The 25,791-nt window shown below is 32.1% G+C and overlaps 1 protein-coding gene across 1 annotated transcript in view; it reads left to right on the top strand.

The window, feature by feature from the left end:
• The window catches only part of LOC113403265 (discoidin domain-containing receptor 2-like), a 46,206-nt gene that overhangs the window by 5,929 nt on the left and 14,486 nt on the right, over nucleotides 1–25,791 (top strand). Inside the window, exons 7-8 of the mRNA XM_064220244.1 lie at nucleotides 184–287; nucleotides 4,672–4,766. Coding sequence (XP_064076314.1) covers nucleotides 184–287; nucleotides 4,672–4,766 — 199 coding nt within the window. The remainder of the gene's footprint in view (nucleotides 1–183; nucleotides 288–4,671; nucleotides 4,767–25,791) is intronic.

Below are 25,791 nucleotides of genomic sequence, written 5' to 3'. Positions count from 1 at the left end.
ATAAAATCTTCGTAGTGCTAACTATGTTCCAAATATTTTGAAGAACACATAGCGGATTTGAGTTTTAAACGTGTGGTTTAAGTATAATATACAGACACAGACTGTTTGACGTCATATATATTTAAATGCGAACGTGCGAAATATTTATTCTAACTAATAAAATTTACATATATTTGTCTACAGTCCGGCGGTCGTCGATGAAGATTACAGGGAGCCCTACAACATATGGAGGGAGACTCTCGGTCGTCGTGAGAAACTCAACATGCATGATCAAAACGAGTACAATGGTAGGTTTAACTATTGTAAGCGCATTATCTTCACATGTCTTGTATTTGTAATACTTTGTAACTATATTCTTATGTACTTAAGTGCAAGGAGACGCAGTAAAAATGTTTTTAAAAATGGAACGTATTTTATGAATTGTTAGTTCTACAATAAAAATAAATCTCTTCTGAGCTTTATTGTATATTTCGTTACATTAATTTGAGATAGTTGGTAGTTAGTTAATAAAATAATTATCCGTATTAGATAGAACTTAGAGAGGTTATTTTATTTAGTAGTAAAAGATATGCTTTTAGAAATAAATTCCGTATTTACCTGCTACTAATTATCAATACGCCGACGAACCCGCGGGTAAAACTAGGTAACTCATAAAACGTTATATCAATATTTAAATATGAGCACAAACCCTAAGCAAGATGTATACGTTCACGATCGCATTAAGTATTTCAACCGTTTTCTAGTAATCCAATCTAAAAACCCATCAACGACACTTTAAACATCTCAGAAACGTATTTTTATTCCGTTAAATCGACATTTACAATATAACTCCAATTAAAATATTTAAACCAATTTTGATCTATGGCCAATATTAGTTCGAAGCAAACAAATAACAGTGTTTGTATTCGAGATTAAAAATAATACTCAGGGTTTATCTATTAAGCCTGCAAATTGCCCTCTGCTGGACTAAGGACTCTCTATCAGAGGTTTGATCACGCTGATCTAATCCATGTTATCATATATAAACGTGGCAACATTTTCGTTCGATACACTTATACGAAGTACGTTATGAGGAAGATTTAAGTGAATAATTAATTGAACAAATTAGCTATTGTTATGCTAATATTTGTTGGTGAAGAAAAAAGTGCTTACTGAGATCTTGCAAGTACTACCACAATGGATATAATTCCTAAAAATGATCCACGAACCTATAATTCTACCTACACACCATCCTGCGTACCATTAATAAAATACTTCATGGTACACAAAATGTAGTACAAAAACAGACTAATCGTAAAAAAAAAATTATCATTTGTTTTCAAAAGGCTACGTATCTACTATGAAAATATTTGGCAATTAATCTTATATCTGAATTTTATTTCAAAACAAACACAGGTCGCGGGGATCTGTTCATAATATGGATTTTTTCTCTTTATTACTAAGGGTAGCGGACCCTTTGATGTCCGGTGCAGAAATTTTGAAACCAGACATTACACACAGGTTAATTTCCATGCTAGCTTACAATTTTTTTTATTAAATTTATAATATATACTTGTATAAGACCACATTTTATATATAACGATAACTCAGCTATAAAATAAAAACAAATGAAATAGACAGACACCCTGAAATTACTTTTTTTAAATTATTATATCTATTTACAATTTACTAAAAACCAAAACAAATATCATTACTAGCTTTGTCTGAATGTGCGTCTGTATTTTTGTTTGCTTGTAATCTACAAATCATCTTCATATAAAGTATGTAATTAATTAGATTATCGTAAAATACTTATTCTACCACCAAACTACAGTATTCAGTATTGTTGTGTTCAGAATAGAAGGCTTAGTGAGTCAGTGTAACTACAGGCTAGTTTCCAAGGTTCATGGGGCATTTTCGATGTAACGAATGGTTATTAATATTAATTCTTTAAAAGAAAATACACGCTGTATTCCAAAATAGTATAGTTGATGATATTTTAGTCATATAAGTAGTAATGGCACTGAGGACGATATTCAGATCACACGGAATCACTGCGAAATAGCATTAAAATGCGATACATCCATAAAAATGTGACAAAGTTTTCATATTTTTATAAGATAAATGTGTAATACAAAAATGTGGGTAAAACGGCATGACATACATAACATAAACATAATCAGCCTATAAATTTCCCACTGCTGGGCTAAGGCCTCCTCTCCCGTTGAGGAGAAGGTATGGAGCATATTCCACCACGCTGCTCCAATGCGGGTTGGTGGAATACACATGTGGCAGAATTTCGTTGAAATTAGACACATGCAGGTTTCCTCACGATGTTTTCCTTCACCGCCGAGCACGAGATGAATTATAAACAAATTAAGCACATGTAAATTCAGTGGTGCCTGCCTGGGTTTGAACCCGAAATCATCGGTTAAGATGCACGCGTTCTAACCACTGGGCCATCTCGACTCACGGACTCATGCATGGCATGACATAACTAGTGTTTAGTATAATGATTAATAGCGTTTTTATGTATTGGCCACATTTTCCTGTCGACTCTCTTGATGTCAGCTGCCGCCCCATCGGACTACGACATTTAGGTCTGTACTAATTTAGTGTGTACTCGTACAAGTAAAATAACAGCTTGTAAATTCCCATTGTAACGTATAATATGCGGTTAATACTAATTCTAAGAAATTTGACATATCGGCCAATATAGGAAAAATTAAATTGCATACTTCGGATGAAAATCTACCACACACATATCTACTCGAGCCAACCCGAACTGGAGTAAGGTCGGGAATAGACTCCAACCCGCACAAGGAATTGTTGTTCAAGGGCTTAGCCCAGCTTTGAGTAATCACAGGTTGCCTTATTAATTCATTCATAAAAATGGTTACCAGTACGTCAATCTTCATTACATTCGGTTCAGTAGCTTAATTGTAATGAGTGAACAAAGAGACAGGCAGAATTACTTTTACATTTATAAAAATACTTCGACAAATTTTCGATAACGTTGAAAAACGTTGCTCAAAAGTCTAGATAAAAGGCTACCGGCATCTATATGCATTATATGATTGTTTCTAACCTATGTTAGAAACAATCGTTCCAGTAAATGATGGTAATGATGTAAATTTTCCAATTAGCATAATTTTATTTTTTCTATCCACGTATTGTCTTCGTCCTACGTATTACCCCGGCTCTAGTTAGCTCACCCACAACACTCCATCCGACTCTCCACTGCACTCGTTACCATTTCAAAAGCCCTTGACACTGGTTTGTTTCATTTTCTACTTGCAACTTGTACTTTAATTCCATGAATCGTATAATTTTCTCTTCCTAATTTATACGGAAAAATTACTTTGAGATTTCTTGATAACGAAAAAGTCCCGTTTAATCGGTCCCGTTTCTCTGACTAACGAAAAAGTTCCGTTTAATCGGGCATTTGCTAAAATATGGAATAGACTTCAAAGATTCCTATAGCTTACAATATAGAGATATGTTTTCTTTTCAAATATTTCTTTTGAATAATTTCAAATACCATATTATATAAAATGAAGGAATATTATACGACTTACAAATTTTACAACAAACCTATTGCGTCTACTTTGATTTTAAAATGAAACGAATATTTCGAAATTAAATTGATATAAGGTCTTACCAGATGTACTATTTAACTTAATATATAACAACTCTTGAGAATTGATTATATACAAAATTAATTTTACTCTAAGAAATATATTTGTAATTGTTAAATTGCATCACCAATAAAAATAACGATGCCTCGTTTGCACGCTCGCCTTAATTCGTTACATTTGTAAAGAACATATTTAAAAATAGAAAAAAATCTTTGAAACGTTTACCTTTACTCAGTCGGATCATATAACAATCAATAGTATCTGATAATTTCACATACATAATAAGCAATATTGTAAAGTAGAAGGTACAAAGGGCTTTTTGTTGTGCCTTTTCATATCATAACGAAAGGATGAAGCTGCCTCCCCTTTTCATCACAAATGCAACATAATCCCACTTATATTAGACACAAAGATATTTCAGGTTGCGCTCGTTACAGCGTCCGGACATCCGCTCTGAAAGAAAGATATTGTTCAGACGCCGTATTGAAAAGATGATGCGCCTTTAGTAAACGATAATAGGGTACAGTCTCAGTGTCATGCCTGAACACCATTAAAAACAAATTGAAACATTATTTACATTAAATTTACAACAAGATTCATGTTATTTTTACATTTTTGACGCGTTGGGTTACTTTGAATTTAATTGAAAAAAGATTATCTACAATAAATCAACAAGTGATATTCTTTTAGTGTATCTATTATTTTAATATAGCAAGGCATATAAGGCAGCGGTGTTCGTCAAGTAAGTGGCCGTATTCCAGAAATTGGCAATATTTACCATTTTTATATTGTTTTGCTTTTGTCTTTAATAATGAGAACTAAAAATGTAAGGTTACTGTTCTCATTTCTAAGAGTATTATATAACAAAACAAAGTTAGTGTTTTGTTAAGTTCGGTACGGTATAGTTTATAATTAAAGTATACAATTATATCTTCAGGTAGAACACGTATCGGACTTTAACCACTACTCGCCTAACTACTAACTAATAACAAACTGTTTTATTATCATACTATGTTGTTAGTAACACTGTATTGAACGTTTTCATTGTTAACAGAGATTTGCGAAGACCCGGAATTCCCGCGGCCCTACATGATGAAACGACCGGACCCTCACGAAAGCTTCTACGCGGCTACGGATATAATCCATCATGTAAGTACTATTTATATTTTAAAAAAAATCTCTGTTTATTTGTTGCGGGAAATTGTCCGTTAATGAAAGTAAGTAATACATAGATACAATAAAAATAAACATCGCAATTGTCATAGACGTAAAAATAAAACGTTACGCTTTATTTCAACGCCTCAGAAAATTTATTTTATTTAATTGTATTTCGTTTATTAACTCGATGACAATACGCGGGGATTATACAAGTTGTTTTTTTTATATAATTAATAAACTGTGTATAACTTTCTTTAACCGCACATTCGGTACGTTTATAATAATAATAATTAATCATCACCTCGTTGGTGTTGAAGTATAATATCGAGAGAATACCATCATATTGTGTCGAATGAAATTATGCCAAATGTGTAAAACTATTACTCCACCTTCGAGCATCTTTATGGAATACTCTGCAACCGGTCTCCTTAAAAAGCAGTTTACTTATAAGTCGTAATATTACATCGCCAACCTCTACTGAAACGGTAATTAATAGTTAGTAATTATGGACTGCGATTAACAAGAACGAAATAGTCTTAAATATAAAAACATCAACAACTACCAGAGAACATTATATGTTTTATTATATTACTGTTTGTATTGTATATGTATGTATATTCCGTAATACCAACGTAATTCCGTTTCGACGGCATACGCTGCCATGTTTGTTAAGAAATAAATTTATTATCCGATACGAGTGGGGTGCCACCGACCGTTGAAGGTACTAAGGTACGCTAGAAACCTTTATTCAAGTGCCCACGACGACATAATAATGTTTCAACTCTAGACCGTCTCGTTGGGTTCAAACCCCCGATTGGATTTTGACGCTGGAGGTCTGAAAATTGATATAGGGACTCCTTGTATCAATTTGGACTCGATTATAAATAATTTAAAATAATGATGAATGAAATGCTCCTATCTATTCCAATCCCACTAAAACATCTTTTATGTCAAATTTTACAGGAAAATGAATTTGGTGGTGATATATGTATGTACGTGTACCAAAATATTGTACAATAAAAAAAAAATCTTATAAATTCCATTGAAAGCAAAGTCTAAGAATTGTTTCATGTCTATATATAAATAGGCCAAATGGTCCCCTACCATTTTATCACCTGTTTGTTAGTTTGTCATTCATTTTTTTTATTGATGGCAATTGACCAGCGTTATTGTTATAATTGAAAAAATGTAATATGTGTATGTATAATAATGTTCGAAACTTGCAAATTCATACGTGTTTGCCGAATGTTTTTAATAATTGGGCTCGATTTCCACCTTATAAATATAAAACTATCAATAGTAGTTACAGAGGATATAAATCATGTTTTATGTAACACATAAAAAACCCTTGGGGCGTACGACAAGATGCACTTAGCAGATTTACTGGATAAGAGGGGTGTTTGCAATGCGAGGCGAAGATATTGATTATGTAAATTATTTTATATAAAAACACGGCTTCATCTTCCGTGCATTTATTTAAATAATTATAACTTTTAATTTCACACAAAAAACTGATTAAATATTAACAAAACCTCATCATTAAATCTGAACGCGTTTGCCTGTCAAAGCAAATCATTAATAATAATAATATATTTAGAAATAAGTACAACATACAGAGACGTCCTATTTTCCTATATAATAACTATGGGAAGAATATAATATTATTGTAAAGGAAGATTCTTAAGATTCTTACTCTATGATATAAAATTTTTGACCTTATTTGAATAGGACGCTCTTTGTGTATTCTTATCGATAAAAAGATGGTTCACAAAAAGTTGAGACATCGCACAAAAACCAGCTGAATTTATAATCTCCCCTATTTTAAAGTCGGCAAAAGAAGCAGGAAACTCAATAAAAATACGTATACTAATAAAACTTTTTATTATACGATTAGTTCCATCAGTGTACCTAAATGAAAATAAGAAGTTTATTAAAAGGCAGTGTTTCATATGTATTTATTTTAAAAAAAACAATACGTATTCTAATCTATTCTATCCGACTTATAAATCCATGTTTCAAACAGAATATGGTTTCATAATATCCAATGGTATCATATAATTGTATACACAGCGATGATCAACACTAATTCTGTAGTCACTCGCTGTAATAATTAGAACCACATCTAATCAAGTTTCCAATTTAAAATCAAATTATAATCCCCGTCACTCAAATGCTTGTAGGGTTGCACATTTTGAAAATTAAAATCAAAATATTCTCTATTTAAGCACTATCTAATTCGATTTAATTAGCCATTGTACGGGATTAAACTAAATTGAACTTTACTAGCGGTTACTATTGTAGATTCCACTGAGAAGAACCGGAAAGAAACGGCAGTTTGTTTTCCTCTGTTGTCATTGACAATGCTTGTTATAATGGCAACAGTACACGAACACAATCATATCGTACTCACAAAAAAAAAATAATTTGTAGTTTTAGGTACTCTGGTCAATTTTTATCCTACCAAAATATATTGGATGCCGTCATTTCTATCTATGTCTTTCCAACGATTAGTATATACGCTGATTTTATTCTACTCCGGTTCACGTCCTGGTTATAGTGCTACCGCATTGACCAAAATAACTGGAAATATACGTTCAAATATGGACAGAAGGTTACGGGTGTTGACTTTGCTCGATTTTAGTATCTCTGTTAATATTTTCAACGTTAACTTATTATCTGCTATCTAATGTTCTCTTATCATATATTTCTATGTAGTAACTACTTTCACGATTGCCCATGAGGACTCCTAATCAAGTCGGTTGTTATGATGCTGGTGTCCCAGTAATTGAATTCTATATCCTCTTATATTTTCTATTTATATAAGATACATCTGTTATTGTAGTACTTGTCTCTGCTATGCTCTCATTGCACTTTAACTGAGTTATCACGGACTGCTTCTTAGCTATAGAAAATTAGACAATCTTTTGGAATACATTTGTTATTCCTTATTCCAAGTTATAATAGTTCTTAAATACGCGGGGAAATTCATGTTAGTTACTATCTGTTATATTTATTAAGATCTTATTAGTAATGATTTTAAAAGCGTTTACATTATAATTTACCGTCATATTGGGGTCTTTAGGTGTGTGAATTAAGTCATAAGATATTCGCTTCATCAGGTGCATCGCTTTGTAGACGTAATTTTCTTCCCATTTACAATAAAATTGCTTGATCAAATATACTCCTTTTATCTATCCTTATTATGCTGATAACTACTATCTGGACATCACCTGGAAGAAATCAAATTATCCCATGGAGCCCACAAATTGTTATTTATAAATACGTTTTTTAATTAGTCTACGCCAATACGATCTTATCTCTGAATTCTTCAAATATCTCAAGTTACTCCCAATTCGCCTTCGCGAGTATCATCATGTTTTTAGTAAGCTATACTATTTATTTTTCAATGTTTTTATTCTCTCGTATCTAAAAGGACAGTTTTAAATTCCTTAGGAATTCCCTCGAGCGTTGACTCGTTTCTTTTGACAAACTATTTTCGAGAATTTCTTCGCATTCTTCAACTTTCTATAGTATATCTTTTACACGTCAAATGACCCTCTTTGGAATAACTTACTTTGAGCTATCAAACGTGCTTCATTATTTACAGTAAAAAAAAATATGTTTTTGCATGGAATGTAACGAATACTAAATCTACGTTTACGACTTTACGGTTTATTTATTGGTTTTTTATATGATAAGATTTCAATTTATCAATTGAAATAGTCAAATATTTTTTTAAGAATATATTTTAGTATCAAATATCATAGCAGGTGAAGGTTTATGATGACTTTTTGGGTGTCAGTATGTTTGTATATGACATAAGTTTTGTACGAAGTACTTTGCGCAGATTGTGACTTTTGTCCTTTGGATTCAGAGAGTTGAATCCTTGTAAGTCAAGTATATAATGTTTATAGTAGCTTTATACTCTATAGCAAAGCATAGGTAAAGCTACGTAATTACACTGTGACACGTCAGCTAAAACCACACCATATTAAAGCCCCTTTGGTAATCGAATGAACCGACCACACAACAAAATGAACCCTTACCTCATGCTTACGGAGGTAAATTGACTTAATCTATACTAATATATAAAGCTGAAGAGTTGTTTGAATTTTTGAACGCTCTAATTGTGAGATCGGTAGAGTCAATTACAAAAAGTTTTTTGTGTTAGGTAGAAGTAACGTTAGTATAATAATAAAACCAATAAATAATTTTCGGTTTAATCGATGACGAAAAAATTTCGGAATTTCAATGTTAAAATAGATTTTACTATTCAAAAAACAATCGCAATCGTTATAGAGCACGTAAAGTATTGTATTCTAATGTACTCTCGTGCTGGTACCCTGATTTCCCGCAGGATTCGCCGCCCACTGCACCAAACATACCAATTGATCGTTAATTTATAATGAACGCCATTGTTTGCCGCATAAACATAAACGGATTTTTTATTTCGAAGTTTTTACTGTTGATATGTAAATACTGAACTAATATTTTATAAAACAAAAAAGCTGTGGTTTCATCTTTATAGCGTAAATACATTTTTTATCAATATCTTTGTTGAGATATCAAAAACAAGAATAATGTTGTTATAAAAATATTATTTCCATTCACCTTTTTTGTACATAAAGCCTTTCAGCTGTAAAACTATTTTCACAGCAACTATCGTAACAAAGTGCCTAAAGCGTTTGCCCTAATTTAATTGTCTGAAAACATATTCCGATCGCTACAGTGTGCCTAACCGAAGTAACTAAACAGATTAGTAAAACCACATCACAATTCCAAATTGCAACAACGTTCTATATTACGTAGTACCTCGGGGGCTGATGATGGTGAAAACTAATCAAAAAATCTTATCGCCTAGAAAATAAAGACTATATTTGAAAAGTACCGTTTCGACGGTTTAATTGAACGAATCACACCGACGAGAATACAAACACATCCAATGTTTTATGTAGTTCAAATTCAATCGTCATTATTCAAAGGGTTTTAGCGGCCAAACCTATTGCATGAACAAGTTTAAATCAAATTCGCTCAAACGTTGCTCGCACTTTAAATTTACATAGCGAGACATCACAGTCGAACACTTTTCACCTGTAAATCCAAACGTTCATTTTTTTAATTACAGAAGTATATTTACCAAAGTAGGAAATAAAATAGAATACTCATTCTTTACACAAAAATACAAAAAAGTTTAAGATTTAAAATATACAACAGACTTGTATAGTTTGTGTTTTTTTTATTTCCATAAAGTGTATATAGTCTATTCTATCGAATAACGTTAAAAGTTCCAAAAAAATATTACTCTGTCTCTGTCTCTCGCTCGTTTAAGTGTATCGGTTACATTCTTATTCTTACTCTTATTAGAAAGACGTTTATTTACATCTCGACATTGATTCCCTTACCTATTTTATCGAATCACGTCATGATAGTTTTATTTACAAAACTTCATAGAACATTTGTGTTTTCTGCCTTTTATTAGTTTAATTAATAAATTATAAATTTACAGTTACAGTTACAAAATTTAACATATTTAATTGTTTTATCATACTCGAAACACCTACTCGTGTTTAACAATACGACGTACCTGTAATAATAAACCCCTCGACGAGCTTTGAGCTCAACTGCAACTACGAATGGATTAATTATCTACCTACACCACAACATCAAAGGTTCTGAATAGTATTTGTAGGGATATTATAAGTCGAGATCGTCACGCTAGATTCGGACAACAGACACGATGCCGGAGGTGTTTATTGTTCAGGGACGTTCACGTCGTGTTAAATTGTACCTATAGTTAATTCAAAATGATGATGATTTTGTTGACACGTGTGAGTGTAAACACAGGTGCACTTGTTCTATTCTCTTACTATCATTACCAAATGAGATGGCAAATCTGACACGAAAGGGCTCACGATCAACGGATTAACGTGCTATGACGTGGAGAGTCCACGCTTCCAATTTTTAAAATCCAGACTGTTACTGAGATTTTTTAGACAAATGAATCCGATAATAATTTTAATTATGTATATATTAAACACAAATCTATCTATCCAATTTATCGAAAATGCTTTTGAATAATTATTTCAGCTTATAATTTTTAATAAATTACTGTATTTAAAAAAAAAAAACAATGTACATAATCAACTAAAACTCGTAATTTTATGCTCTAGAATTATCAAAATTTATTTATTTTAAATGATTGCACAATATATATAATTTTCATTATATATAATTTTGATAATATATTACCAAGAAACACTCATAATAATTACGAAAATTTGATTATATTCATGAGTTATTTACAGCTATTATTACATTTTTAAGTCAACGTATAGAGTCTTTGAGGACAAAGCAACATGACATGAAGAGATTTTCAAGTCTACAGCCAGTAAAAGCACTTTACGACTGAATCCGTGTACCCACAAACGTTCGTTTCTATTGATATTTTGTCTGATATAGTCACATTGTTTGAATGCGTGAGATCACAATGGTCGTGCAAGACAAGTAATTGAATAGTACTGCACAAACATTGTCCCCTTGGGTTTCGAAACTAATTGATTATTTCACACCGGCTACCAATGTCGGATGAGCTTCACATGCGTTCTATTATTATAGAGACACACAGAGTAATTGCCCTTGTTGAGAATCTGTTTTGTATTCCGTTGCTATGCATCGTGTGTGATCATAATATTGTCAACACGAACAACAATACATACACACACACATACATTAACATTACATACATTAACAGCCTGTAAATTTCCCACTGCTGGGCTAAGGCCTCCTTTCCCTTTGAGGAGAAGGTTTTGGAGCAACACATGTGGCAGAATTTCGTTGAAATTAGACACATGCAGGTTTTCTCACGATGTTTTCCTTCACCGCCGAGCACGAGATGAATTATAAACATAAATTAAGCACATGAAATTCAGTGGTGCTTACCTGGGTTTGAACCCGAAATCATTGGTTAAGATGCACGCGTTCTAACCACTGGGCCATCTCGGCTCTAGGACACAACAATGTATTGTAATACAAATATAAGGAGTTTTATGGTAGTTTAAGTAGATGTTTAAATTAATTAATACGATATTCTAATTAACGTATTAAACAACGTGATTTTTATTTTATTCATTAATTCATATCATGAATAAAAATTTTAAATCAGAAGTGCCTTAGTGAAGCTTATTTCGTGACCAAATAAATAAATATGTTATCAAAAATACCTACTCTCAATCTATCTTCCCCATTGCCACAGCACTAATTGTATTATTAATTTATCATAGCAATCTGACCATTCAATCTAATGACTTACTTTGTACCGTTTGCAATCGCGCCGTCAAAGACAATGGCCGTCTAAAGCATAAAGCCTCGTTATTAGGGTTGTCACCTGGCCTTTAATTGTTTCGCTATTTGATTCGGAACTACAATAATAACCAAAACAATACTATAACAACAATAATTTAAATTATACTTGAGTGAATGAATGAGAATGCTAAAATTGTATAGTTAAATTGAATGAAGAAAGACGTTTAAATTAAATGCACTTTAGTGTATTAATTTGTCTTTACCAACATTATTTAAATATAGGCTAATGAAATAATAGAGAACTTTATGAAGTCTGTAATATTGTATTTACTATTTGTTTTGTGCAAGGGTGAGTAGAAACCACCCATTCATCAGATATTTTACTGCCAATCAAAAACATACTTTTTTATTGTTATGTTCCGGTTTGACTCACTCGCCAATGAATACTAACTCACTCATCATTCAAACCCACAACATAACATATTAGTTCCCAAGGTTGGTGGCGCATTTGCGATATAAGGAATGGTTAATATTTATTACATCGCCAATGGGCAGTGATGACGACTTGCAATCAAGTTGCCCATTTGTTCGTCCGTATATACATATAGCATAAAAAGCGTCGGTGCTTTTGTAATAATGAGATAGTACTATTTGTTTTTTTTTTTTTTGTCGAAATAGGGCAAAACAAGTTTACAATATATTTATATTTCATTCAAAAGACATAGAAACATTTTTTATAATAATTGATAAAGGATAAAGAAATATAATAACTTTGGATCGTGATTTAATTGTATCAAAGCTTGCTTATTGAAATCTGTATCAAAAGAAATAACATAAAAATATTAAGCGGTTTCTATGAATAAAAATTATCGTTTATTTTTTTTTTTTGTAATTTAACCCAGCACTTTCGGAGATATAAAAATATTGGAATTTAAACGCTTGAATATAAAGTACTTCGTGCGTGAATTAAGACGTATTAGCAAAAATACGGGCGAATAAATCGTGCCGTGCGATACTGATTGTAGTTAAAATATTTTTATCTCATTATTTAAAAATATATCACGGGTCTTTTAATTCAACTCATGGTACGGTAGTTGAGTTATAACATACATAATATCTGTACTGATATTATAAACTAAAGTATTTGTTTGTCTGAACGCCCTGAAACAAAAGCGAAATGAGCGGCACGTAAACGACTACATTTTGAATTATAATACATTTTGTAACGATGCCATTGTTACGTGCATAATAAATTAACAATTAATATCAATAAAATTCTCAAATTTTAACAATTTTGTTAACATTTTGGTAACTTAAAAAATGTCTTAGAATATTTCTAATTTCCAGTTTTCTCTTCCTCGTATTTCTATTGAAGCAGTATTGGCTTTGAAAAGAATTGAAGTGTACTTGCCTATGGCAGCCCTTCGCTCTGAGGTCACAATACCAAGCTACTTAGTCTCACTCCACTAGATTCAAATCACAAATGTTAGCATCTACATAATGTTATTGTTAAATTTTGTATGCACTTTTTATTATAAAATAACTTTAGTTCGTTTTAATAATGTGGCCAACAAAAACGTTAATTTAACGAAAATTTAATTAATGAAAAATTTTATAACTGCACATAATTCTTTTAACCGTTATTATATCGAGAGAAGCAACGTTATTAAAACATTTTTTAAAATAATCGAGTACTTTGTTTATTATTATTTCTGGCAATATTCTGTATATTACGTAAAAGTGATTTTAATATAACCAACCCACTGTATGCTCAGCTGTAATATGGTATGGAATGTGTGTAGAAATGTTTGTCATTTATTAAATATGTACGTTTGGAGAAACGTCATGTACCGAATTAGATACGATTTTTCATATTTTTTCACACTAATTGTGAAAGTGGTATAATGGTGTCAATAGTAATATTTAAGAGGAGAGAAAGAGGAAATAACAATAAATATACATTTTATTTAATTAGGCTTTTACAAGCACTTTCGAATAATAATTTTACAGAGCTCTTTTAACCGAAAAGATAAAAGACAAATTCGACTATAGAAAATAATAAATATTCAGACTCAAATAATTGTTTTATTGGGCGTAAAATATATTGTTGTCATTATGGCGTACATTTTAAAGAGTTATTCATACGAAAATCTCAGGTCAAACATCCTGCACTTTTTAACCATACCTCTAACGGCCTTGAAATATGGATGAATGTGTATTTTCTGGATAAAAAGTATTGTTTGTGTTATTCCTAAACTAAATATCGATCTTGTATCATAATTTGTACCGTGACCATTCATGTAATAGAAATTATAAAATTATTGTAAATAACTTTCTATAAACTACGTATTTTCCCATACTAGTTCCGGGATAAACATTACTTTTCATAATGATGCACCTTCATAGATTAAAATAAGCTTAGCTTTTTTAGCATCCTTCTAGAAATCACGTAGAAACGTTGCCATGAGAGGGCATCATTTGCGTAACATTTCTGTTTTCCGCAAGAGCCAATTAAAGAAAACTTCCCACAATATTGCAATATGGATGAACTGTCTAGTTATTGAGTTAATCTTTTCTTGTATGGGTAAAATGCATCCGTCTGTGGAGCGAATAAGAGACCTCCAGGTCTGCCTTCCTTCAATGCCGCAGTGGGTATGGTGTACAATCACTTAACTGTCTCCTGCAGCTCTGACAGTATCGAGGCAGGTCTTGAAATCTACGTTCATACTCTCTCGAGTCGTTCTCTGTTCTGACAGAGAGAAGAGATCCGGTACGGCTTCAAATATATTTGTACGCATTATTTATTAATGCGTGTACTAGTACTCCATCACTATTCTGTATAGAACAAAGAACGCAGCTTAAATAGTTAATTAATATAATGTACATATTACTGTTATAATTATTATCTTACGATTTAAATTGAAGAAAATGGAATTTATTAATATTCTACGCATTACATAACTTTGCATAGAAGAAAATCAGCAAATTAAGTTACCCAAGCCGGGTACGTTGTTAGCGTACAGAATTAATAGAATTTGGCTAAAACATCGTGTCTTGCGGCTACGTGTTATTTAAGTAAATATAATTCATTGAAAGTAAGCAACTAACTGATCACTCTTATCTATAGTCATATTATGTTGTTTTTAAATGGATAAAGATCTATTCATAAGATTTCTTAGTAAATATTGCTAATTAAATATTTCCTTAACTCAATTTATAAATTGTAATTATTGATCAAATCTTGATATACAAATCTTGCCGTGTTCCCTATCATTGCCAGAGGCAATAAGTTCATCTAACGATTCTCTCTGTAGCAAGAACGGAAGAACGGAACTCTTTACTTGATGGTAGGGCTTTGTGCAAGGTCGTCTGGATAGGTACCAGTCATACAAAAGATATTCTATCGCCAAACAGTAGTACTCAGTATTGTTGTGTTTCGGTTTGAAAAGTGAGTGAGCCAGTGTAACTACAGGCACATGGGACATTACGTCTTAGTTCCCAAGGTTGGTGGTGCATTGGTATTGTATGGGCGTTGGTGCGCCCACTTACCATCAGGTGGCCTATTTTCTCGTCCATTATTCAAAAATATATTTTGAATAAATCGATACCATATCTGATTCACGTATCTATCTACGTTATCTTAATTAGCTTAACTATCCTTTTTTTGCTGGTAAAACGCATTTCCACCACGTGAAGGGGGATATGTGGGGTTTGCCGGTTCACAGGACACCTAGTGTACCCTAGTACACTGAAATACCCACTAAAAAACCAGCGATACCCTCGCCCTCTCGTCGTCGGACGCCACGGGATCGCTTTCGCATGCTATCGTGCCGAATAAAAAACTTAATTATCCCGGACCAAGATAATTGATTGAAACAAATATAGTATATTTAATTTCTTATTTAAGGCTTTGATAGGGATCAAAAAACAAACTTTGATAGAGATCTAAAGTCTAAACTAATCCTGCTTATACATGTGTGATTATTATAGACACTTGTGTACGTATTGACTGCACGTACGCAGTTAATCGTAGTCTTGGACCGTTGCATAAACAGTAGCAAGTTTTTCTTTGAACTTGCTTCGGAAGTTTATTCTCATGCCAAAGGTATAATGCGCCTCTTACGTTTGTTCTCCAAAACTGAAGAGCTGGAAAAAGTGACACTTTAAACGAGTGGATTACGCCTTTGTCAACTTGTACGTTTTTTAACCGTCGTGTCTATCTTACCACAAACATCGTATAATATGTACCTTACGTATCTGTTTATTTTTTGTAATAGAAAATATGACCGTTGAACAGCCGAATCAAAATCGATGATTTACGAATATACATCAAACACGTATATTATGCGAATAAAATTCCCAGAGAGAGATAAATTGATGAACCATTCTATTGTTAAATTCAATAAAAAAACATTTTAAGGCATACCTACAATAAACAAAATGGAAGAATACTTAATTTTTTTTATAATAATTGAATTGATAAATAAAACGTGATAAAACTATCTAATATAGTAACTTTAATTTAGAATTAATTTATTTATTTGGAATTTATTCAATAAGTAAACATGTAATAAATTTAATTAATCATTTTCTTTTAACAATGTTGGAAACATTAAAAGAAAACGTTAAAGGCTTAGGTTACGAACTAATGAAATCGCAGGTACTCGTTTCAGTTTTAAGTTTCAGACAGAATTCAGGAATTTTATAAACAGAATAAAGTATTTCGAATTTACTTCGAAATTGACATTCCAAAGGACTATAGCAGGTATTCTATTATTGTATTCATTTTATAGTCCACATTTCTTATGTAAGTATAATTAAAAATAGAACATTTATAGAAACCATTCTATAACATGAACATGCGACATTTTTTTTTGTAATAGTTACAGGCGGGTAAATGGACCATCTGATAGCAAATGGTCACCACCGCCCTTAGACCAAGACCAGTTAAATAAAAAAGTTTTGAATTAGCATCACTGAGTTTTCATGTACTTAATTTGTGTTTAGTCTTGTTCGGCGATGAAGGAAAATCTCGGTAAAAAGCCTTCATGATTCCGCGGGAAAATCCTGCCACATGTACCATGACGGATGTAGGCTATTGTATATTTATCGAATCAATTCACAATATTATTTATCTGGGTAGGTACCACTCATCGGATATCTTAACGCCAAACAGCAGTTCTCAGTGTTTTTGTGTTCCTACCTATTTAAAGCGTGAGGGAGTCAGTGTAACAACAGGCACAAGGGATATAACAACGAATTTAGTTCCCAAATTTGGTGGTACATTGGCGATATCAGCGATGATTAATATTTCTTACAGCGCCAGTCAGTCAGGCAGTGGTGACCACTTACCATCAGCTAGCCTATTTGCTCGTCCGCCTACTTACATCATAAAAAAAATTATTCACAATATTTATATCTACGAATAATTATAAATTTGGAGCCATAGTTTCAGGCAACGTATTCAGGCAGAAAGTTTTTGGTGAAATTCAAGGCGCTTTTCGAACGAACGTTACCAAAACTATCGCGTTTACGAAAACTTCGTGTGTAAGATCTAAGGTTTCCGAGATTACTACAGAAAAGCAAAAGCACACACATCTTGTTTAGAGATAAGTCTACCGTTAATTAAAGATGGATACGAATACTATTATACAAATAATTTTGAATTTGAATTGAATTTTGAATAATACACGTATTTTATAATGGCAAGATAAAAATTTTTTTATCTATTCTAAAATAATCAAACAATAATTGCACGTCTGGTCAAGACATAACAATCTCATTTATTTTTATATTGTTGATGTAACATATTATAATAATAAGGAATATTTATTTAAATTAATAAAAAACGCTCTGTGTTTATTTAATTTAATCAATATTTATTTATTGGTTTTCTTTAAATATAAATATTATATATTTTAATTTTAATTTATAAAATATTATATATTTTATATATTTTAACGGTCATCAATTTCGTTCACTATGTTCGTTATCCGTCGAAAGTCCTGTTTTATATACATAGTATCGCGTTATGTTAGGCGGTTGACCAAACAAATTATTTTCTATATCAGTTATAATACTATTTTCATACGAAATCCATCACTTTATAGTATACACGTATTTTCATACAAAAAACTTCAAAACGTAAAATACGTTACATGTTCGAAAACAAGATTTATTGCTCAACAAAAAATCTAGTGGACCAGAAAAACAGTAGTGAAACCGGAAATATTTTTAAATTCAAACGAAACCAGAGAGATGATAATCGAAACATATAACGCTCCCCTACCTCTCAATACAAAGGGATGAAATACGAATCATTGCCAACGGCGAGGACCTTTTAAGGGATTAATTCAACAATGCTTACTATTAATAACAAGGCTTCCTATTGATTCATTAAATTATCATTTTAAAACCATATTGTTCAATACAACAAACCTGTAATTATTAATATAATTTATATTTTATTACACGCGTTGCTTATATGATTATTGAATATAAAACAATTATTTCATCTATGTATAAAACTTTTTTCGAATTCTTTTATCTCCTAGATTATTTTAATAAAGTTTTCTTTAAAAGTGAACTAACAATGTAAGCCGTGAGCGACCATAAAAATATGCAAATAAAATATTAATTAAAGTTTTGAAACTCATTACGAATTGGCGAGTTTCGGTTTCGAAATAAATTTCATTCGTAACGAAACACGACCTGCCTTCTCAAAATCATACATTGACTGGCAGCAACGGTCTCGAGACTGATTAACACATTATCTTTACGAACAACACAAACAACGAACGAACACAACAAACGAGGAGACGTTTTAATAATAATACCTGATTGATAAAACTTCGTAACCGGTATAAAGAGAACTTATACCAAAAGTTCCAACGCGTTTCGGAGAAGAATTTAGTATATAATATAATTAATTGTATGAATAACTGCACTTTGTAGTTTTAACTATTGACATAACAAGTGTGATTTCACGTTATTGTATCCACTTGATAAAATTTTAATATGATTGACTGTTTTTTTTTTTATATCTGGGTAGATATAAAACAAAACAGTCAATCATACGAACCTCCCTAATGGTAAGTAGGCACTACCGCCTATAGATACTGGCGCTCCTAAGAAATATCAACCATTCCTTACAACGCCAATGCGCCACTATTCGGGCGCTATGATGTTATGTGTAGTTAGTTTGGCTCACTTACCATACGTTCCGGAACACAACACTAGTAAGAATTACTATTTGGTAGAATATCCTATTAGTGACTGGTTATTAATAGTGACAAACAATGCACAGCCTAAGCAGGTGAGTTCAATAGGACATTTTGCACAGGGATTCTCTAGGGAAGGTAAGTAAGCACTATGTAAGTAGGAATTTTATAAATTTATCGCCTAAGTCGAATTGTGTGAAGCTTTGTATGGAAATTCGTCATTTTCGAAGGTCTGTTGTTTATGAGTAAAAGATCAATGTAACAATGTTCCGATGAGCTATCCTATTGGGTACATGGCTTTGTCCGATGTTAAAATATAACCTATCTCGAAATATGAAAATCACATCAATGGGATTAGTATATTTTAATACAGACATCGTCATGTCAAGTGATCTCTCAGCGCAGATCTGTGATCTTTTTTTCTTTTACATTTTTATTAATTGTAATTTATTATTATTATTCCAAGTAAAGGAGGACGGACAATATTTTTATTTGAACAGATATAACTGATATTAAAAAGTCAGGCTGGATGCTATTGTGTCTTTTACACTAATTTTAGTAACATCGAGAAGATGTTACTAAAATTATGTCATGTAACTGTCATGTAACTGTGCTTTGTAATAAACGTCAAATTTATAACAACCGAGATAGCTCAGTGGATTGTATAATTGGATTTCATCCGTAAGTCCCGATGCAAATCTGGGCAAGCTAAACATGACAAATAAATTTATATAGTCACATCAAATTCTACCAAACATACATTCATTAACTTCGTATACAGCAGCTCAGAGAAATATGCCTCAAGCCTCCTCGTTGACAACTGAGGCTGCCTCCACCGAGATTTATGTTTATTTTAATGTTTTGTCATTTACAATTACAAAAAAAAAAACATTAAAATATTCTCTTAAATACAATTGTTCATTAGGTACATATTCCCGACTAAGCAAGGGTTCCAAAATATCATCGCACAGTAGGATGAATTGTTTTAAATTATTGTAGGACTTGCTTTGATTTTTGAAAAGATACTAGTAGTGATGTGTGACAATCGTGGAAAGACTGTCATCTTTTACATCTCATTTATATTCTACTGTTGCAGCATCGAACAAGGTAAGTAAACCACAAAAGTTGAACCCTTGGACAACTTAATTACTATCAAGATTATTTGGTTGCTTTTCAACTATTTCTATCCTATGACATTTTAAAATAATACTATCCTGGCTTCAGTGTTTTGCCCTAGTTTCCAACATTTTGAGATCGCAGCCTAGCGTGAGGGTCAATGCTTGGAGGGGTTTGTTTTAGTCTAGTTGTCTGAGATGAGAGTCGAATTGTCTTGTTTTTTTTTCGTGTTTTCACAGTCAACGTTAAGCCCTCAGTCCTGAGCCAATTACCTGTTTTAGAAAGATTATTCTTATGCTATGTATCTTATACAAATAATTTATTTATATAATGGATATGGATACGAACCTTTAATAACTATTAAACAGGTATTAATAATCTAAGTACGTATATTGATCACTACAACTAATCTTCGTGATTAACCTGGAAATAGAGCGTCAAAGTGACGCATACACGGGTGCACTATTCCCTCACTCATTACCCGATGGCAAACTGATATCTGATCGGAGTGAGATCAGACGCGAGTGTCCCGATCTTACGTGTTACAAAAGAATACAACTCCGGTTCTTACAAAAAAAAATACGAATTAATCTTTATATTGACCAGACTTGAGATTTGAACCTAGAACCTCAGGGTTTGCAACCTTATAAGCTAACCACTAAACTAGCAAGGCAGTTATATACGTATATTTTTTTACTTTGATATATATTTCGGAATAAATAAAACTCAAAATAAAGAGTATCGTCACTTAACTGTTTACGTATTTAAAATACAGCCTATATTACTGGGCTCTGTATAAAAAATGCGAGGTCATACGAAACGAAAAAAAAAAAACAGGTATGGCGGCATATCAAATAAACTTTGGCAATATGCCCGTTTAAAAATGTGTATAGCTCATGCTTTATTTGTTGTTAAATCACCTTAAAATATCTTTTACACTACATTTATAGATATGCGAAGTTTTTCATAAACATTCATAACTACATTATTAAAACATCCAACAATTTTCTTCAATATATATATGTAATATAGATAAATATTATTAATAGATGATATCGGTCGAGACATATCTATGAAGCCTTACCAAGTGTGGAAACCACTTGTATATCAACGATCGTGATTTGAATGCATTCTGCATATATATATATATATATATATATATATATATAACCGTAAGGTCTACAAAAAAGCACTTATAATTTAATGTAATTTTCAAATTGCGAACACGAAAGATTCTCATATCAACATTATAAATTTAGACGTCGTCGCGTTGATTAACATTCTGCCAAATTTTAATTAAAATGACGATATTCCGTAAACAGCGATTGCATTTTATGAAATGGACGTCAAATTAATAGCATACAAATTTAACGTTAGGGACCACAGTACTTAGTAATTGTTTTCATATATTTTGATGCAAATTAAATCAGTATGCGGCGTGTGAGGCGTGTAAAGGCCGCCCAAAATTAATTGTAAAGTAGTGAATTTCACTATACAAGGGACTTTATGATTTACGGTGCACTACTTAAAACACAATTTTGAATATAAATTAATTTCATACGCTATTTCTAAGCCAGGTGCGCTAACGTGATAACAAGATGATTAAAAGGGTACACGTAAAAGGCTCAAAGCTTTGAGCTTCCTCAGAACAGAATACATTTTTGTTCGAAGTACTTTGTTAAAGAATACAATGTTTATTTCTAAGTGTTTTTTTTTTTTTTGTTAATACAAATACTTGAATAGTAATCTATCTATCCCTAGCCTATCTATCCTGGATACCAATAAATGTTTTTTTTTTTTAGGTTTTTGTTAGGTAGAGGTTTAAAAACCATCCACGATTCCACTTAACTAGATATATAGGCATGAAACGAATTTATCTACAGAAAATAGGTAAATTATGCTTTAAGCATTCACCGTACTTAGACCCCCCAAAGTTCTAACGTAAGTGTTGTTACCGTTTAACGTAAGTTTTATCTCAAAAATGAACATGTTTGACGTAAAATGTACATCATAAAAACATTCCACGACTTGTTTAAATTAATTTATAAAAAAAAAAATCAAAACTTTTCTTTGCCTTTTCATACTGTACCGAAGTTAATTAAAAATGAAGATAAATTCATACTAGTGTTACATCCGCGCAAATTTGACCATGTTTTCATATATTTACAGATGTAACATTTTCTGTTCTTTTCGTTTTATGTGCCTACTTTTGTAATAAATATTAAAAAAAATGTGGTAAAATTTCGTCAGCGTTGGTGCTAAAATGGTGTGGTGGAATTAGCTATTACATATTCCAGAGAGGAAAACCCGGTGGGACACGCACAGGCTGTTACTTGTACATTTCGATTGTCTCAACGTCTTTTTCACGATTCATGAATAGTTTATTTGAAATCTGGTATCTTAAAAAAGTTGACCCCATAAATATTCTAAAAGTCCTATCCATTTTACCGAATATCCTGTAATATATGTTAAAACAAGCCATTTCACGAGGTAACTGTTTTAAAAAAGTGTCCTATTCACTTCGGGGAGTGTGATAAATTTATTCTAGTGACTTTAGACTTTCAAAAACGAGCAATGGAAACGGTGAAGGAGTTCGCAGCTCTATGATTCTGGGTACCAGGTGTTCGCGAGCCCACCCGCCATTTCTCAGAGTGAATTCACGTTGCGGCTCGTATTTTATAATGACACTGGGAATTTGTACAAACTACATATGTTGGCTGTCCGTTCAAGGATTTTGCTACATAGTGGTTCGGCTTTTCTTTTGTTTTTTTTTTTTTATTTAACACGCAATCTTAATCTTTATCCTCTACTTTCCGTTTCTTGAAATGTTTCTTTGTTGCACGTACTTTACTTCAAAGTTCTTCTTAACAAATTGTTTAAAAAACAAGTCTTCATTACCAGACACTACATACAAAGCAGTATAGTCTAGTGGTAAATCTCAAAAGATTGCGGGTTCGAATCCGGGTAAAGTACGTAAATGTTCATGTGCTTATATGTGTATATTATTATCATAATTCATTAATGCATATACAAATACAAAATAAAAAATAATTAATCGTAATTAGACTTCTTTTGACATAATGGGGCCTTTGTCATGAAATTGATTTACGACGTTTAGTCCCTCGAGCTTGTTTTGAGAGCACGTCAATTGCATGTATCGTGTTCAGTGTCCTCCATCTTGTACACCACTGGTACTCTTGTTCATCTGATAAACTAATTTACCTATGCTGTTAATGTACTCACATCATCATCGAATACGATATGAACATATTATACATATGAAAACATTTGTTATAAGAGCAGCGATACTTAAGGTAGTGATGTCCTTGTCGTCAATATCTTATACAGTAAAATAATTCTTCGAACTTGATAATCCCTTATAAGGTTCTCATAAACATTTCTTTTCTTATTCAAGACAAAATATTATTCATAGTATTAAATAATACTCAGAGAAAAATACAGCGTAATATAAATAACGTCTTTCGATATATCTATATTGTCTAGATATTTACTTCTACGATTTTTGTTTTACTTTACTAATTTTCCATTGTTTTAAAATTACGTGATCCACTTGTTGCAATTTTATCTGTCTTAAGCTTTTTAACAACATTATAATCTTTAATTTATATTCTCAGTTTATTTCGTGATATGGTACCAAAAACATTTACAAAGGTCTAGAAAACACTAATTATGAAACGGCTTAAGTCAACAGATTTAGTATAAAAAGGTCAAACCTCTATAGTTAATTAACGCAGTCCAGGTTTCTTTCCTTCCACTCGACCTTGAACTGTAGGCTTTATAACAGGAATACCTCGCTACAACAGTACGCGGCCAGTAAAGCATAACTAACGTAATTAGTATACCACTAGAGAGTTTGTTTAAGGTTTTTCCCGGCGATCTTAATTAATGCATTTTGCTGAAGAACACCTGGGACTCGGTAGTACTCAATTTTTAATTATACTGTAGTGGAGTACGCGGTTTAAGCACTAGCACATGTGTACTCGACTTAGCGGTTAACGTTTATGTATTAAAGCGAAACGATTGCCTGCTTCATTTTTTAAACCTATATTTTTATTACTTATGATGTGTAATTAAAAAAAATATATTTGACAACATCTTCGAGGATAAAATCCTATTATTACCCCTGCAGCGATTTACAGATATCTTCTTGTCTTGTTCGACATTATCGAAAATAATATTCACTATAACCTCCTTCAATTATAAATATCAGTTCGTATATTGCAACCAAATATTACAACTCATAACGCATTGTTAAAGTTCAATTATTTTCTTATAATATTTGAGTTGAAACATGCCGATATAAACTTCTAGAAAGCTGCAATACATCAACTTGGTAAAGCTATATCGTAGTAATGGGTTATATGGCCGTCTCTTTCATCCCACCTATAAAATATTCACGAGGGCGGAGGCGGAGATATTATTATAAACTATTTTATGGAAACTTTTCTCGTCGTTTCTCAGGGGACGTACTTTTGTATATTACCTAATGTTTTATATTTCTCACACATATTTAACTCGAATAAATATTTGATTATTATTTCAATAATATCCTCATAAATAAAAGGCACGAAGATGACCTAGTTGCTAGTTAATGCAGCAACCAACGCGGCCATGCTTCAGCAATGTGACGGAAGTGGCAATTTATATAAAAATAATCTTGCATAATGTACATTATACATGTTTTGCACTGTAAGTTAAATGTAATATGTTCCGAGATCCAATTCAAATTGTATGCTAACGGAATAACCAAGTGCCGTAGATTTGTTAGAACTTGTTTTTTAGCATCGCCGAGGTATTCGCTGAGGTGCAACACTTTGTTTAATTACTCTAGTTTTATAAAGTTGCAGCTACCGTAGTCACAATGTTCGAAGACAAATTTCACTATTTAACTTCTAGCAATTTAAAATACATTATTATTATATTTTACTACTAGGAATAATATTTTCCTTTCGAATCCGTTTTGGCATCACGAATCCGCGATCCCTCGTTTGTCCAAATGCTTTAGGCGAAAGTTGAAACTTAACCCAAACATCCAGTCCTCCCTATCTGCTGCTCACCCAAACGTAGACAAGAAACCATCTCATCCTTCCCTTCTACAAATCACAGCCTGCCGTTTTGTTCAAAACGTCGACAGGCTCAATTATGAAATAAAAGTCCTCACCACCTATTTCCCGAAAATAGACAGCCATAGAATCAGTCTGACCACTACCTGCCTAGAGTACACTACTAGGAGGTAACTAACTTGCACCCCAATAAGCTTGAGTAACAAAACAATTGATATGCCATCTTGGTTACAAAACAAACAGCTATGTTTATTTGTGTTAATTGTATTCGTAAACTGTAAATATGGTTATATT

The sequence above is a fragment of the Vanessa tameamea genome, chromosome Z (genome assembly GCF_037043105.1).
Source record: "Vanessa tameamea isolate UH-Manoa-2023 chromosome Z, ilVanTame1 primary haplotype, whole genome shotgun sequence".
Lineage (NCBI taxonomy): Eukaryota > Metazoa > Arthropoda > Insecta > Lepidoptera > Nymphalidae > Vanessa > Vanessa tameamea.
The sequence above is the reverse complement of the archived record's forward strand: the minus strand, read 5'-3'. Positions and strand labels throughout refer to the sequence as shown.